Raw genomic sequence first — 18,810 nt, forward strand, 5'->3', positions numbered from 1 at the left:
ATAGGCCAAATCACCTAACCTGATGGAATGTATTAACATATGTAAAGAAAAATGTATTAACCAAACAGTGTTGGCCAGTCCCAGAGGCAAAATCTCATTGCTGTGTCAGGTAAACCAGCATCTTCCCTTACTGCTTCTACACGTAGGAATTATAGTCCCTCCAGACACCTGTGAAATATTGAATTCTATGTCTTCTATTGTTTGATATTTTCAGCATTTACTAACTCCATCCACTCAGGAATGCACTTTGCACATCAGGAAGAGCTCACGGTGACGCATTCACTCACTCATACCATAACTCTTCATCAAGTGCCTCCTAAGTGAAATCCTGTGCTCTGCCAGGTGCTGAAATGTTAGCGGTAAGGATCTCAGTTTAATGGAGAAAACAAACTGGTTTAGAGTGCTTTGGTGGGTCATTAGTGCTGCTGAAGCTTCAAGACGGAAACCTATCCAAACCCGGGGACTGGAGGCGGCCGCGGGGAGAGCTGGATGGTGTGTGTGTGGGAGAAAGGGTGTGGGGGGTTGAGGGAGCATTTCCAACAGGGATCAAAGCTCCAGAAATAAGGGAGAGCAAGGCTTATTTGGGAAATGTGACCAGTTATGTAACAGAAGTAAAAAGCAAGAAGTGCATGGAGGGAGTGGTTCTCAGCGAAGCTGGAAAGGAAAGCAGAGATGAGCCATGACCTTATTTGTTCCAGGACCACTTAGCAAAAGTATCCCTACCGAAATCCTCTGTCATTCTAGTCCATGGATTGTGTTTTCAACTACATCAGGGGTTGGCAAGCTTTTTCTGCAGAGGGCGAGATAGTAGATATTTTTGGCTTGCTGAAAAACTTGGTCTTAGGGTAGTTAAACGCTTTCATAAGGTCACAGAAGCCATGTGAGAGGCAGAACTAAAATCCAGATTATCTGATTCTTGGGTTTTTCACTTCAGCTATACTCTACAGTGACAGATATAAAAAAGAAAGAAAACACATCTAAATATATAGTATAATTAATATTACATAACTATATCAAGATTTTTTAAATATCTGTTATGAGCTGGACTTACTGTCTTTGCTCAAAACTCACCTTCAATAAGGAAATAGCTCCCCTACTCTTTCTTACTTGCATTAACACTGTCTACATGCCAACAAAGCTGGCCACACCACCAACCAAATCTGTCACCACCTTGGTCTTGGACTTCCACGCTCCAGAACTGTGAAAAATACCACGTTGATTGTTTAAGCCACCCAGTCTATGGTGTTGTGTTATAGAGCCTGAACAGGCTAAGACGATACTAATGTTTGAGAAATACTACCCCAGGATACACAAGGCTTCTTAATGACATTTTGGGAGGGGTAAGTGGTAAAGAATACACAGCCATAACACTTTCATACACCTATTTGGTAAGAAGAACATCAAGCTCATGTAATCAACTGTTTAAATATGATGTGTTCTGTCACAGCATCATGATAAATATATTATGTGTGGGTATATTTGACTTCTGGAAAGACAAAACCTTTGGGGATGGTACTTGTTAATACTACATGACTCTAATATTTTAAAACATTAAACAATCCACTCCTGGATTATTATTGCCCATTTTCTTAAGCAATTATAATGAATGACTGGGTCACATGGGTATTTTACTTGGTAATTGAAAGTGTGAATACTGTAACAACAAATTATTTTGCCTTTAAGAATGTTTTAAACTCATGTTTATTAAGTGAGGAATGGCTTATGCACTTGGGCCTGATTACATTAATTCGGTATTTAGCACTGAATTCTATTTTGGAAGAATCAAGAAAATAATTATAATTATAATACCACATATTAACATGTTAGCTTTTTATGTTTCTGAGTGGCTCAGTCAGTTTTGTTATAGAATGTTATAGAAAATTGTTGGTATTCTTTACTTGTTACTGGATTATGGTTTCAATAAAATTTAGAAAAAAAATGTTGCTGAGTATTTCTTCAATTAATTGAGCTTTGTAAACCCATTCCCTAACACTCCATTTTCATATGACAGGGATATATTTGGTGATAGTCACATCTTGCTTTTTTCACTATAGTGTTTCTCAAACTTACATTAAAAAGATACATTTAAATAGAACTGTACTTATTCGTTGGCTTTTATAATTATTAGAGAATATTGTTATTTTTATTTAGCCATGAACTAAATTTTAAAAGTATTTTCTGTCTCTGCCTTTCATTCTATTCTTCAGCCAAATGATTTTTAAATGAAAACTTACTAGAATAATACAGGTTCTTTAAAGAAATTTTGATTCTCTGGGGGCACCTGGGTGGCTTAGAAAGTTAAGCGTCCAACTTCTGCTCAGGTCATGATCTCGCCGTCCGTGAGTTCGGGCCTTATGTTGGGCTCTGTGCTGACAGCTCAGAGCCTGGAGCCTGTTTCGGATTCTGTGTCTCCCTCTCTCTCTGCCCCTCCTCTGCTCACGCTCCGTCTCTCTGTCTCTGAAAAATGAATAAACCTTAAAAAAAAATAATAAAAATTAAAAAAGAAATAAAAAAAGAAATTTTTATTCTCCAAGTGACTTGTTTTTATAATATTTACATACTTTTATTTATCTGTCCCTAAGTTCATTTTATATATAGATATATTCATTATATCTATATATATATTCTATATATATAGATATATGTATATATCTATATATATATGTTGTTTTCTTTAAAAATAGGAGGCATGGGGCACCTCAGTGGCTCAGTCTGTTAAGCGTCTGACTTTTGATTTTGGTTCGGGTCATGATCTCAACACTGAGACAGAGCCTTGTGTCTTTGGATTCTGCCCTGGGTGTTCTCTCTCGCTCTCTCTTTCTCTCTCTCTCTCTCTCTCTCTCTCTCTCCCAAAACACAAAACAAAACAAAAAACCAAAAGAGTCATTTAATAGTCATTTAAACGTGCACATGATCAAAATTTTATAAAGGTTTATCATACATAGCAATTTGATTAAATTTTGCAGAACAAAATTATTTTTATAGTTAAACATATAGTATATTTCTTCACAAAGTTTATTGCCTTAGTAATTTCTCAAAATATCCAAAATAATAAATATTGTCACTATAGTTATCTTGATTCTCTTGTAAAAGATAGGATGTTTGGTCATCTATTTTTATGTTTATAATTTATAAAATATCTTCCACTTCCTACATCATTGAAAGTCACTGGATTATGTGTTCCGGTTTGTGTGTTAATGTGGCAAGAAAATAACCAATTTGTTATTATTTTTACTAAGTAGTATGAAAAATCTTTAGGATATTAATAAACTTTTAGATGTTAAATTTCAAAGTCTTTGGGGCATAATATTTGAAGTGTTCTCATATATGTAACTTACATAAATTGTATATGTCACTCATAGAAGTGTTGAGACCGAAGAAATTCGACTTCAGTTTTGACTAATGCAATATTTGCAATTAAACTCTTTACCAACAGGTGGTGCTAGAAAGTTTAATACTTGTTTCAGTAGTCGTACTTATTGGGGGAAAAATGTGGCAAGTTTTTAAGCACTATAAAACAATAGTTATATATAATTAACCCCTGCTTGCTTTTGTTCCAGCTCCACCTAAGACCGTACGATTGGTTGGTGGTAGCGGTCCTCATGAGGGCAGAGTGGAGATTTTCCACAGTGGCCACTGGGGCACGGTCTGCGATGACCACTGGGAGCTACGAGGTGGACAGGTCATCTGTAGAAGTTTGGGTTACCAAGGTGTTCAAGCTGTGCATAAGGGAGCTTACTTTGGACAAGGTAATTAAAAAATATATTTTATATATGTATATATATATGTATATATAGCTTTTTTTTAATAAAATGTTGGCCCCTCTCTAATACATAGAATATAGTAGCAGCAGGAACATATAAAATAGGAAGAGATATCCTATGTAGGAATTTTTTTCAAAAGCCCTTCCTAGAAAGTAGAAATGAAAAGAAATAGGTCTTAAAAATAAATGGCATACGCTCTCAGGCGATCTTTAGTGTTTAAACGGTGTTCAGACTCGTTTGGTTCAGTAGACAACACCAGAGGAAAATAGTGATTGGTGCAGTAGAAGAGGAGAACTAGGGACAGGTGAACCACAGGCCGTCCTGGGAAGCTCAGTTTATGGATCCGGGTCTTGGGGGCATAGGAGCATTTCCCTGTGCTCGCTCACATTCTCTCCTCTGCGGAACGGGAGAGCCGGGCACCGGCTTGTGCATTTTCCTCGCAGTCGTGTTCCACAGCAGTGAGATCTATCCTTGGTCCCTGATGGAGCACCTGTATTCTAAACGGACAGTGAGGAGCCATGAAAGAGAAAGAAGCAATTACATAGGCTCTCCCTACCTGCTCCTTATGATTTCTCTAAACCCTTTAAGAAACGTGATGAGAAATAAGGGAAGAGGTAGGTTACTTTCCCCTCTATTTGAGGTTCGTAAAACACTGAGTAATTCTGTTGCTGCATGCATATTTGTGTATTTTTACCCAGCTGACTCCATAACCTGCTCTATGAATGTATTAAAGAGCTAGGAAGAGAGGCACCTGGGTGGCTCCGTTGGCCTAGCGTCCAACTTCGGCTCAGGTCATGATCTCGCAGTTCGTGAGTTTGAGCCCCATGTCAGGCTCTGTGCTGACAGCTCAGAGCTTGGGGCCTGCTTCAGATCCTTTGTCCCTCCCCTCACCACCCCCCTCTCAAAAATCAATAAACGTTAAAAAAGAATTTTTTTTTTAAGAGCTAGGAAGAAAATTTGCAGGGGCCAAAAGTATTTGAATGTATACATCTTGACATTTTTACTGTCTCATTTATTTTTCCTAAATGGGTACCTTACAACAGGTTTTATGTATAATTAAACATATGAGCGTTTCAATTCTAAATGATAAAGAGATTAGAAAAAAGTAACCATATAAATTAGACTTTTAAAGTCACTATTTTTTTCCTTATTTACTCTACAAATCTGACAAATACATAATTAGTTTCTCCGAAATTGATGTTGACCAAAAAAATTGGCCTTCTTGATTTTATTAAGTGTTATTTTAGATATGGGCAAGAAGAATTTTCATGCAAAGTTATAAACATAAGATTATCTGGTAATGCTGCTATTTTGTCTATAGCAATAAAATAAGGGAGTGTGTCAAGATAAATAAACTTTAAAAGAAGAGATAAATTGGGGCGCCTGGGTGGCTGAGAGCCTGCCTGGGATTCTCTGTCTCCCTGTCTCTTTCTGTCTCTCTGTCTCTCAAAAATAAATAAGCATTTAAAAAGAGAGAGAAATTTAAGCAGAGATCCAGGTTCCAAAGTCTTCAGAGGTCAGAAAAATCATTTAGTCTCATATGAAGAGGTGAGATAAGACAAAAGAGTGTGGTGATGGCGAGAATTTCTGTACCTAGGCTCAGCCCCTGGCCCCAGTTTTTAATTTGTGTCTTACAGCTTTGAACAAAAGAAACAAAGGAAATAGAAAAGATCCATAATTTTATACAACCATACATCTTTGGAATTTCCGTACGTTCCATCTCTACTATATTTTCAGAACTTTCTCCCCAGGTTGGAAAGTATGGGACTAAAATCATTCTTGCACCTCTAAAATGTACCTCCTAAAGCAAAATGTTTTAAATATCAATAAGCCAGATAATTGTTTTTTCCAGAGAAGAAAACAAAATTTAAAAATCCCCAACTCTTGGTCACTGGAGAGTCAAATGAATCAGTCAGTCATTTAGCAAGACTGAGCTACCAACCTTAGTTTCAACAACGTATGAGGAGAGAATTTATTTCTGTGGAAACTAAGACCAATAGCATGAAAGCCCATTTATTTCAAATATTTAATCATATAAAATATTTCAGATGACTGTTAGCATCTATGAAGTGAACAACCACAGTGCTTAATGGATGAAATACAATTTTTTTCATCGATGGTGACTTCTTCACCTGGTAGATGGACAAAATTATTCAGTTGTAAGAATAACAACATGTAGATTATTTGAATTATTAGGATGTGCCTTTGTTGACAAAGTGAAATACAGTTTGCCGTTTTTCAGATAATTTAAACATGGGCTAGCTGAATAACTGAATCCAAAAAGTGAAAACTATCCTAAAACGGGGGAAAACTCACCTTTCCTCAAGATGAGTGATTTTATAGCTTACATTATACAGAGAGACATTTAACTTTGTGTCTTTAAGAAAGAAGCCTCACGCACCCAGCTGACTCAGTCTGTTTAGCGTCTGACATGGGCTCAGGTCATAATCTCAAGGTTCGTGAGTTCAAGCCCACCTCAGGCTCGCAGCTCTCAGCGGAGAACCCGCTTCAGATCCTTTATCCCCCTCTCTCTGCCCCTCCCCTACTTGTGCTCTCTCAAAAATAATAAAACATTAAGGGAAGGGGAGGGGAGGGGAGGGGAGGGGAGGGGAGGGGAGGGGAGGGGAGGGGAGGGGAGGGGAGGGAAGGGAAGGGAAGGGAAGGGAAGGGAAGGGAAGGGAAGGGAAGGGAAGGGAAGGGAAGGGAAGGGAAGGGAAAAGCCCCACACCCCGTGGGACGCCTGGGTGGCTCAGTCAGTTGAGTGTCCAACTCTTGATTTCGGCTCAGGGCATGATCCCAGGGTCAGACTTTGCACTTAGCATGGAGGCTGTTTAAGATTCTCTGTGTCCCTCTCTCTCCCTCTGCCCTTCTCCCCTGCTTATATGCACTCTCTCTCTCTCAAATAAAAATTACAAAATCTATGATTAAAAAAAGGAAACAAACCCTGTAGGTGCAGTTTATTAATCTCTTATACCTTGAAGTAAACCTTTCATCTATTATAAAGGGTAAACCAAATTCAGAGCAACAGCCAGTAGCATATGTACTGTAATTCGCGGAAAACGAGTAACGTTTGGCAGAATATGATCTATGGAAGGAAAGCAAACAAGATGTTGTTCCCCAGCTTCATTTCCTCACTGAATTTGCCCTACACTTAAAAGCTTTTTTCTCTTGTTGTGGAAGTTTGTATTTAAATTTTAGTTTGTTGACACATAGTGTAATATTGATTTCAGGGGTAGAATTTAGTTGACTAGTCACTTACACGTAACACCCAGTACTCATCACAGTAAGTGCCCTCCTTAATGCCCATCACCCATTTAGCCCATCCCTTCGATGCAACACTTGCCAGCAACCCTCAGTTTGTTCTCTGTATTTAAGAGTCTCTAATGGTTTGCCTCCCTCTTTTTATTTTATTTTTCCTTCCCTTCCCCTATGTTCATCATCGTGTTTCTTAAGTTCGACATGAGTGAAATCATGTGATACTTGTCTTTCTCTGAATTATTTTGCTTAGCACAGTACATTCTAGTTCCATCCACATTGTTGCACATAGCAAGATTTCATTCTTTTGATGGCTGAGTAATATTCCATTATACATATATATATATATATATGTATATGTATGTATATACATATATATACACACAAACCATACACACACACACACACACATATATATATACACATATCTAAATACATATACACAAACCACATCTTCTTTATCCATTTGTCAGTTGATGGACATTTGGACTCTTTCCATAATATGGCTGTTGTTGTTAATGCTGCTATAAATATCACGGTGTACAAAGCTGTTTTCCATTGAGTTCCAAACATAGGTGGTAAACACAAAGAGATGTCTCAAGCTTGCATTAACATTAAGGCCTACTCTCACAAGTAAAGTATTCTAGTCCCCATAGCCCTTCTTCCTGCTTGTATCTCCAGGGATTAAGAAAAGACAGAAATAAGTATTCTGAAATCCTGGCAAGAATATGTTTTCCACTTAAATAAGTAATAAAACAATAGAATTTAGTCTAATGTGAAATGCATCATTGGGCTGTATGGAGACAGTTCTCTCATATTTTGTTTCGATAACTGACTACTTCTCGAAGATGAGGGTCCATTTTTAGTGAGACTGTGTTTTCACGGTAGTTGGTGATTCTATACATGATACTAGAGTGTTGTTATAATGAAACAACCAGGCATGTCTGAATTTTGTTTTTCTTTAACATTCTTAATTGCCTACTGAAGTGAATTGGAAAGACTAAGAATTTTATAACTGAGGAGATATGAGATGAAACCTTAACTCTGCTACTTCTGTCTCAGATTGCATTTTTCCCCCAATAAAATGAGAATCATAGCACCAACCCCATCAGATTTATTCTGAATCTTAAATGAGTTGGCATACAGAAAGTACTCAACACAAAGCCTGGCTCATAGCATCGCTCAATACGGTGGCAGAGACCACTGTAAGCAACGGCTCCAACTGTATCATTCCAAAGGTATTTGCCATCCTCTTTGAAAGGATCAGTACCATATTGTCGATGACATCAGGGGTATTCCAGGGCTCAAAGTTGAATGTGACTTTGTACTCCACAGAAGTGTGACTGCAGGAGTGTCTTCTGTGGGGAAGCCAACCCTGTCCTCATTCTTCTCAAGACAGACCCTGCTCTTTTCACCTCTCTGTGGATACTTCAATACCAAACAATTAGACAATGATTATGAGAATTTTAAAATAATAAAGCAAGCTGATCTGGGAGACATAATAGAACTGAGGTTATTTGTTCTGAAGAAAAAGACCCTGAGCAATAAATTTCATGATCTCCTTCATTGTACGTTGTATTTTAAGAACCGGGCTTACATTGTAAGCTGATTTGGGATTAGACACGGCAAACAACCTCTTTATGTGAAGCTGTTTCAACTCCTCCACCTTAAATTTACAGTTTCACTCAGGAGGAAAAGAAAAGGCAATTCCGAACACAGGATAGAGACTGGAAAGGAAACTTAGAAATATGAGTGGAGGGGGGCGTAGGGGAGGGAAAGAGAGAGATGCATTCAGGTTTTAATTACTTGTTCCCTGGGGAAGTAAGAAAAATCAGATCAACACTATATTGTACATTACTCCCAGAACTGAAACAAGAAGAAAAAAGTTTAAATTTATACCCTTTGTATTTTCCCCCTTAAAGAAAAAACACAATTCTGGACATAGTTATTCCCCTCCTCCCCCTTCTGGTTTTAAAACAGCAAACCTGACTTACCCAAGATAATCCTTGTTAGCTTTAAAAACAATTACTTTTGCAGCTGCAGGCAAAATGTTTTATAGGAATAAAGCTTAAAGCTCACTCCTTTAAATAGGTTCTTTAATTTGGATGCACCTTTTGCATACAGTGGAATGTTCTTTTTTTTTTTTTTGAGTACACCAAAAGGTTAAACTTAAGGAAGCACTGAGTGGCTCCTGCTCACTGCACAGGGCAGTGCAGGGCGAGGGAGGCACTTCTCTGCCTGGACAGGATTTCCAGTCTCTTGTTCCAGTGGCCTCCCAGCAGCGAACTTGGACGAGCTTTACCGACCATGGTGGTGCTCCAGGAGTTTGTCCCATCAGTTCTTGCTGATGCAGAAAGCTGGAGCTGGATGGGGGTAGCCAACTCGTCTTCTAAGTTTATAGGAGTTGGCACTGCCGCTCCAAACGTGAAAGCAGAAACTAAAGAAAATTCTAAACATAAATATCATCTTTTTTTTTTTTTAGTACCCCTTTCACATTTCATAATCAATTTTCCAAGTGGAAATTTTTAAATTACAAGAATAAATGGAAGGAGATAAAAAATATCACTGTACCTCTGAACTGAACCTTCAGTGAATGCGAGTAAAATCTCAAATATAAAATATATCAGTGACTCAGAACTCAAATTCTTACAGACTGACCCCTGCCCACTGGAAGTTTTAAAATGTAAATGTTTAGGTACACTGGGTGGCTCAGTCGGTTGAGTGTCTGACTTGGGCTCAGGTCGTGATCCCAGGGTTTGTGGGTTCAAGCCCCACATCAGGCTCTGTGCTGACAACTCGGAGCCTGGAGCCTGCTTCCGATTCTGTGTCTCCCTCACTCTCTGCCCCTCCCCCACTCACACTCTGTCTCTCTCTCCTTCACAAATAAATAAACATTAAAAAGATTTTTTTTAATATAGATGTTTAGGGCCACTGGGTGGTTCAACCAGTTGAACATCCAACTCTTGATTTGGGCTCAGGTCATGATCCTAGGGTCGCAGAATCAAGCCCTGCGAGCCCCCGCACTGAGCATGCAGCCTGCTTAAGATTCTCTCTTTCTCTCTCTCCCTCTGCCCCGCTCCCCTACTCATGCTCTCTCTCTCTCTAATAAAAACATTAAAAAAAAATAAATAGAAATAAAAATAAAAAATAAATAAAATAAAAGGTAGATGTTTGGCTGCTGGGTATTATGGAACCTGATTTGGAGCCCATTGAGTTCTTAACACATCTGTTTTGTTACTTATGGTAACAAAGACAATACGAAGTATGGGGTAATATTGTTAATCAAGTACACACTATATGATATCACTTAGTGCTCACATTGCCTGTGAGAATAGATATTATAGCCCCAGTCTGCATAGAGAAAGTCAGTCAACTTACCAGAGCTGTCACAAAACCTGCCCAAATTTGCGCAATGGTTATGGTGGTTGTGGGGGGGGGGGGGGGGAGACAAGATTTGCGCCTTAACCTATTTCTTTCCGCTAGACAGAATGTCCTTCTAAGTTCGTTATCTTGAAGAATTTCCAAAGAGCTTCTTTAAAATCTTAGAACCACAGAATTTTAAAGGTAAATGAAATCCCAGAGCTATATCAGCCCCACCTCCTTATTCTGCATCTATGCTAAAACAGGGAAAATGCGTGTCTTCTTCAGAACCACTAAACTAGAATTGACAACTATAGCCTAAGTTTACCCATTCTCAATTCTGATTCCCATTCCGTTTCCACCTTTAATTTTTAACCTCACCAAAAAACAAAACAAAACAAAACAAAAGGCTTTTTTCTTGAAGAAGTTGTTGACTTCTCAACCAGAAGTCTTTTTTTTTTAATTTTTATTGTTTATTTATTTTTGAAAGAGAGAGAGACACACAGAATGTGAGTGGGGGAAGGGCACAGAGAGAGGGAGACACAGAATCTGAAACAGGCTCCAGGCTCTGAGCTGTCAGCACAGAGACCGACGTGGGGCTTGAACTCACAGACCCGGAGACCATGACCTGAGCTGAAGTCGGATGCTTAACCGACTGAGCCATCCAGGCGCCCCACAACTAGAAGTCCTTAAAGTAATCCAGATTGAGGGGTGCCTGGGTGGCGCAGTCGGTTAAGCGTCCGACTTCAGCCAGGTCACGATCTCGCGGTCCGGGAGTTCGAGCCCTGCATCGGGCTCTGTGCTGACGGCTCAGAGCCTGGAGCCTGCTTCGGATCCTGTATCTCACTCTCTCTCTCTGCCCCTCCCCTGCTCACACTGTGCTTCTCTCTCTCTCTCAAAAAGTAAAATCATGGGGCGCCTGGGTGGCGCAGTCGGTTAAGCGTCCGACTTCAGCCAGGTCACGATCTCGCAGTCCGTGAGTTCGAGCCCCGTGTCAGGCTCTGGGCTGATGGCTCAGAGCCTGGAGCCTGTTTCCGATTCTGTGTCTCCCTCTCTCTCTGCCCCTCCCCCGTTCATGCTGTCTCTCTCTGTCTTAAAAATAAATAAACGTTGAAAAAAAAAATTTAAAGTAATCCAGATTGAAATCACCCAACCATGACTAGATTTAATTAAAATTCATTCAGACTTTTAACCAACAGTGGTTTTTGCTTCTCCACACACCTATTCGGCAGCTGCTCTGCAATCTCGTCACTATACTACCTCTCATGAAATATGATTACCTTTTTGGTGTTTGTTGTTTCCTAGAAAAGTGGTAAGGGACTGGACAGCAGATTAAATCTGAATCTTTGAAACAGATATCCCTATCTGTAATTTTTTAAAAAGAGATTATGAGGGAATGGCATCATCGGTTGAGCGTATTCCCAGGCATCACAAACCAAACTCATAAAATTTCAGAAGCCGTGGACAACACAGTGATAGCTGTCTGCTTTTGGAAACACAAAATCAGTCAATTTGCTCTCCTTCCAGCCCCCAAATGGTAAAGGGAATTGTAGATGTGTACGTGGTTAGGTAGATAAATAGATAGATGGATGACAAATAGGAGTATAAAATAAACTGAACACCTCAATTTTGCATAGTTTCCCACTAGCCAGAAAGAAAGTTCAGAGACAAACAATAACAATGACAGCAGCAGCACCCAAATTCCTTGTGTAATAGTTATTATGTAAAGAAATAAAAATAAAATTTGTTTTTAATCTTTGAGGTTTACATCAAGGTAACATTTTATGAATCTTATGCTACGTTTGAATTAATTTTTAATGCAGCAAACAATTTGGAATGAGATGGAAAGATGCATATTAAACACATGTTTCCCTTAGGCTCAATAGTCCTGAATATATTAATATAAAATTAAAACAAATCTGTGAAAATTATTTTTATAACTCTCTTTGGGCTTCTGTGCAGTCAGTGAATTGTACCTGGTCTTAAATGTCATCATGTTCTGTCTCTTGGTGTCATTCTGTTATTTTGATAAACGCAAACATTTTTCCTGAGTCTCAGTTGATGTGCCTGGGAAATGGAGATAATCGCCATTATTTTACAGGGTTATTAGAAGATGTAAATTTTAAACATCAGGTGTAGAAAAAACCTAGGATGTTCACTGTGGCTGAATCTTTCCTACATCGCTAAAGACCAGAGTTACTGAATCGCCCAATATGTCTATCATATCCGTGTCCTTGGTGGAAAAAGCATCGGAATAGGAGGTAGGGGTTCTAGATACAGGTATCAACTCTGCTGCTGATTACGTATGTGATCTCAGTTGCCTCATCTGCTCTAAAACATAAGCTGGAAGTCAGTGCAAGAAGGAACGGATTTCGATTCCCTTCACTCACGGAGGCAGGCAAAACAGATCTGCTGAACGACTGACTCTAACGATGCAGGGGATTGCAGTGAATCATTTTTTAAAGGCACTGGCTCCACGCAGATGCAGGGTGGAAATTAGCTACATGACCTTGGCCCAACTTACTTACTCTCTTCGATTTTCCCTCTCCTCAGCAGTAAAATGGCACTAGAAGAGCACTTAACTTCTTGAGGTTATTTGAGGACTCAATGAGATAACAGATTAGAAGTACTTGGAACGTTTTCAGCCACATCATTAATTCGTCACAGAGTGGGCTTAAATGTTCACGATTACTACTACAGCTTTGGCATTCTGACATTTGTGACTTCCTTTACGGAGGCTTCTCAACATTTGTGTTCCCATATCAGCACATGAATGGACTCTTTTCCGTGTTGTGCTACCCCTGCGGGGCTGTCCTACTGGTGCTCCAGCCACTGGAGGGGAGGGATTCTCATTCTTAATTCTCTTTTCCCGGATTGTGAAATGTCTGCCCTGCTGAGATCGAAATCCGGTGACTGAACCTACAAAATGAGAAGTGAACGCATCACAGTGCCCTGGAACAGAGACTCTCATAGAGCCATCCCGTTCTTGGGCTCCTGTTATGACAGACCCATGCTGTCCCCAAAAGTTTCACTTACATTTGTTGATACACTTTATGAATGTCTGTATGTGTAATAGACACAATGTAGAAATGTCCCACTGTTTTGGCTCTCTTCTACATGGACATGGGCAGAGCTCCACGATTTGTGCAGTTGTGATTATTTGCATATATTTTTGAGTCCCTTTGGGGCTTCCAAAAAATTTAGATAGACTTTATACATTTACAAGGAGGCACACATGTGCAGACACGCCCACACATACGAACACTCACAAACACAAAAAAGATGGGGCTATACCTTGTAAGAGCCCCTTGGGAACAAAATTGTATGCCTGGCAAGGTTTCTGATTTTGAGGTCATATTCCCCTAATCTTTTTCTTTTTTATCTGCCTTAAAATTTTAAGTCAAACAGGCACAATACTGTTACAAACATTTCAAAATATACTTGAGTTCTCAGGTTACTACTTTTATAATTGATCAGCCCAGGAGAACCTTTCTTTTCTAATAGAAATATTGTTTGGGCCCGAATGATTTAATTACTACTATATGAACTGAACAATGCAGTGTTCTGAATTACCTTGAGAACGTGAACCCAAATATAATTTTGTCTCATGTTTGGATCTTTCTAGTAGAGGCACAAATTATTCAAAGATTAAGAGAATGCCCCAATTTATTTTATAGGTGGAAATAAAAATTTCCTATCTAATTCTGAGAGTAAATGAAAACACAAGTCTTCAGAGAAAAATCTCTCCATACACATCCTATTAACTGTCCTTCTAGCTTACAGACTTTCTTCTTTAATCCAACTTCTACATTTCTGGCAGATATACATTTCTAAAATATAGTTCTGATGATATCATTAAATTTTTTTTTTTTTTTTTTTTTTTTTTTAAGTTTAAGAGAGAAAGAGAGAGTGAGTTGGGGAGGGGCAGAGAGGGGAGAGAAAGAGAATCCCAAGCAGACTCCACACTAAGTGCAGATTCCGGTGCGGGACTCAAACCCATCAACTGTGAGATATGACCCTGAGCCAAAATCAAGAGGCGGTCTCTCAACCCACTGAGCCACCTAGGTGCCCCAATGATGTCACTTCTTTTGGCGACTCACAATATACAATTCAGAGTATTGTAAACATGGTCCTGGCTTTCTATACAGGCTTCCCCTTGATTGCTCTCCCCTCATTAATGTACTTTGTGTTTTAGATGCCAGGATCCTGGTGACTGTTGTAATACATCAAGCATTACCTTGCGCCCCCACTCCATGGAATAACTTCTTTTATACATGTGGAAAACCTCTCTCCATTTTTTTTTAAGTTAGGTCAAATGTTATCCACAAAGTGGTTACAAAATTCCCAATATTTGTAACTTATTCATATGTACACACACCACTATATTATTATGCACATCACTCAGCATGTATATAAACTTTTATTTATTGAACTCATAGAATATTTGAAAAATCAGCAAGAGTAATGTCATTATGTATGCCATTATAGAGGCCTCTTTGAAAAAAAAAGTCTTCACTTAATACCGTGTTTTATAAGTCACAAGGTCTGTTTCTAAGCTGAAGTGATTTCTAATTATGTTTTATATAGCTCTTTGACCGAAACAGAACCTTTCAACATCACATTGATCTGAATTGAAGAAAATGTATTATTGATTATGCTGACGGTATTAAGATATTTATTTACCATCCACCAGACTTGCTAAGCGGTTTCTGGAAATTTAGCTGCTAAATCATCAGTTTCTTGATAGCATGAAATGTCCTTAAAAACACATCAGGAGGTTTGCATTATGTATATGTAACAAAACCCCACATCTTTCATTTAGAAGCCTTTCAAAGGTTCCATTCCTTATGTGTAAAAGAAAGGGTAATTTTTATATGTGGCACTCACAGAAAATCTTTAGAGTGTACCAGAAAAACATTTCTAAACATTGTTTTCCAAATCATGTTCTCCTGGCATGCATGGATTCCTTTCAAAAAGCAGTTGCTTCCTTATTCATTGATAGAATAATGTCCTTCTCTTGGAAGTGGCAGTGAAGTCTGTGTATTTAGTTGGTTAAATATCTTCCAGGGAGCCTACTGCTGATGGCCCTTTACCCTTTCATGTGTCTGGGGAAGAGTTCAAGATAAAGAGAGTATTAGCTCTGTCATTTTGTTGTTGTTTGTCTGTGTTTGCAATTAATAACCCATGGTCTTTTTGCGGGATAGTTTGTAAGCCCTTTGCTGATTGTATTATACTTAGTTTAATTAAAAATAGATAATATGCTTTTTGATTGCCGATGGAACTGGAGGGTATTATGCTAAGTGAAATTAGTCAGAGAAAGACAAAAATCTTATGACTTCACTCATATGAGGACTTTAAGAGACAGAACAGATGAACATAAGGGAAGGGAAACAAAAATAATATAAAAACAGGGAGGGGGGCGAAGCATTAGAGACTCATAAATATGGAGAACAAGCAGAGGGTTACTGAGGGGTTGTGGGAGGGGGGATGGGCTCAATGGGTAGGGGCACTAAGGAATCTACTCCTGAAATCATTGTTGCACTATATGCTAACTAATTTGGATGTAAATTTAAAAAAAAAAAAAAAGGTAATATATTTGGTAAGCCAGGCACACGTAAATAGCATTACACCAGAAGCTAAGAAAAGAACTCCAGTACCTGTTAAGGTTTCAGAGAATGCCTCATACAGATGGCCTCAGACCATCAGGTCATTGCACATACCTGTGATTAGCAAAGCTTATTTCCCTTCTTATTTCTAAAAATAAAATGAATCTGTTAAAACCAATCATTCTTCTATCTACGATTTCATAGAGCTGTGGATATACCTTTGGTATAGGTCTTATTACGTTGTACCCTTACTAGTTTACACAGTGACAGAATATCAGGTTTTCCGGGGCAGATTAATTTTTGAATCGAAATAGAAAGCACGGCACTTGGATGTAGGTAATAAGCAGCCCCTTTGTCTTAAGTTAGAGGGTCAACTAATGTTTTTATCCCATTCAGACATAAACCCCAGACCGTGTTTACTGATGCATTTGTATCTGGTTTCTTCAGGTACCGGTCCAATCTGGCTGAATGAAGTGTTTTGTTTTGGGAGAGAATCATCTATCGAAGAATGTAAAATTAAACAGTGGGGTGCGAGAGTCTGTTCACACTCTGAAGATGCTGGAGTCACTTGCGTTTTATAATGTTTCGTTTTCTTCCACATTTATGAAACCACTGTTGCAAAATGATTTTATAAGTTTGCTCCATTAAAATCAGTCCAGTGAATATTTAAGAGATTAGGAATCTTGTCTAAAGAAAAGGAATTGTTTAAAATCACTGGTTAAACATACTGAACACCGTCACACTTCCTATATGTCTATATTTAAACCATTTCAACTTCTTTAGGTTTTTAAATGGAATTTCTAACATAATGACATGCATCAAAAGGAACGGATTAAAGTCTAAGGCTTCTGGATTATAAATGCCAATGATAATGGAAACACCTTCCAATCATTGACCTCAGCTGACACCTTCACAAGATGACAAGTTTTGTCATTTTTGTCTTCTCTGTAATCTTTTGAGTTGATTTTAATTAAATTACTGTCTTAATAATGAGAGGATTGGGAAGAGGTTTTTTGTGCCGAGTTCGCAAAATCTCTAACCATACACGTTTGTTGAGGAAAAATTTTACCCGGCCATCAAATTCTCTGAATGTGCAATAACTTGGCTGTTAGATAGCAATGTTCGTGACATACTTTGGCCATGATGAAAAACTTATCAGGAGATTTACAGGTCAATACAGGTCACTAATATGATGATAAAGAAAAACAACACGATTATTTTACGTGTTCATGTATTGACAGTTTTACTTTTTATTTGTTACTTTGTCTGAACCATAAATTAGTTAAAAGCAGAGCATCTGAGAGAAGGTACAGACTGCCATCACTATATGTGTGTTGATAACTGGTGGATCAAACATGTCGTTTTCAACATGGAGCTCAGTTTTTTATGCATTTTAAATTAAGTTGAATAGTTGTTATAATTCTAAGACACTGTGTTTGAAATGTAAATACATGCAATCATTCTATTTTAAATAATGGCATGCACATGTCTTGAGCACAGAAGCAAGTTTCAGCCACCCTTCTTTGGAATCTTTCATGAAGTCCCTCAATGATTACAACCAGCAAAAGAGAGGTAAGACAGAGAGATAAAGAGAGAGATCTTCAGCCCTAAAGGGTCAGTGACCCTAACTAGTAGTCTATCACCAGGTCTGTCTATGCAGGTCTAGTCTGTCTTAGAGTGTGAAAGGCCACCAGGAACCCAGGGCCTGTACCCTACTAAGTACAGAGCCAGAAAGACCAGTGACTGCTATCGAAGCCAAGCCAAATCTAATCAAGCCCTGAGAAGAACATACTCTTTCAAGTTTCCTAAGCCCAACCCAGAGGGACACATGATTAGATAGTGGTACTACTACGGAATGGCTCTCCCATTCCCTCTGTAATGGTGATAAGCAAAAAAGGGCTTATGTATTTTTTCACATCCTGAAGTCTCACTTCACAAATGGTAACCACGTAGTAGATTCCCTACTTCTCACTTGCAAAGGCAAAAATGTTGTCTTGGAAATGGAACTGTTGGAAATGGCCTGTTGAAAATGGCCTTTTACCACGTTATGTCCTTCTGCTTGTTAAACATAGGATGATTTTCTCCAGTGTAATTGTGACTAAGAGAATGGATTCCCAAGGTAGACAGACTGTCTCTAGAGCCTCGCTCTGCATTCATCTGGTTATTAATTCCTTGTGCTCAACTGCACCGTATTTCCCTCATAGGGCAAACAAGATGGTATGAAAAAGAATCCTTGGGGCACATGGGTGGCTCAGGCAGTTTAGCATCCAATTTTGGATGCTTGATTTCGGCTCAGGTCACAATCTCGTGGTTCGTTTGATCGAGCTCCACATTGGGCTTTGCACTGACAGCATGAGGTCTGCTTGGGATTCTCTGTCTCCTCTCTCTGCACCCTCCCCCTCACTTTGTCTCTTGCTCTCAAAATAAATAAACTTATTTTTAAAAAAAGAATCCTTTGCATATCAGCCTATATGAGATGTATGAGATCAGTGCCTATGGGTGTGTGTGCTGTACTGATGTCGACTGTATGGATACTTATTTTCCATGGAGGTATAGACATTTGTTTCTTGAAAACCAAGAAAGGCCTTTTTGTAATTGAGGTAATCCATTACACTCCGTCCAGTCTAGCAATGGGCTTAATTGTGCCAATATATTTGGGAGTTTTACTTTGGAATGCTAAATTGCATTATCTCCTTCAAGAAGCAGTACTTTGTGATTTGGTGAAGGAAGGAAGGGAGGGAGGGAGGAAGGGAGGGAAGAAGAGAGGGAGGGGGGAGGGGAGGGAGGGAGGAAAGAAGGAAGGAAGAAAGGAAGAAAGAAAAAGA

The 18,810-nt window shown here is 38.8% G+C and overlaps 1 protein-coding gene across 2 annotated transcripts in view; it reads left to right on the forward strand.

Moving 5' to 3' along the window:
* MSR1 (macrophage scavenger receptor 1) overlaps positions 1–18,425 on the forward strand; it is an 82,234-nt gene extending 63,809 nt beyond the window's left edge. The window contains exons 9-10 of one of the 2 annotated variants that reach the window (XM_015085327.3): positions 3,561–3,749; positions 16,433–18,425. In XM_015085327.3, coding sequence (XP_014940813.1) covers positions 3,561–3,749; positions 16,433–16,566 — 323 coding nt within the window. In that variant the 3' untranslated portion in view covers positions 16,567–18,425. Of the gene's footprint in view, positions 1–3,560; positions 3,750–8,354; positions 8,498–16,432 lie in introns of those variants that run through there. The other variant, XM_053216356.1, reaches the window with a different exon arrangement.
* The last annotated feature ends 385 nt before the right edge of the window (positions 18,426–18,810 follow it).

This window comes from Acinonyx jubatus, chromosome B1 (assembly GCF_027475565.1).
Source record: "Acinonyx jubatus isolate Ajub_Pintada_27869175 chromosome B1, VMU_Ajub_asm_v1.0, whole genome shotgun sequence".
Classification (NCBI taxonomy): domain Eukaryota; kingdom Metazoa; phylum Chordata; class Mammalia; order Carnivora; family Felidae; genus Acinonyx; species Acinonyx jubatus.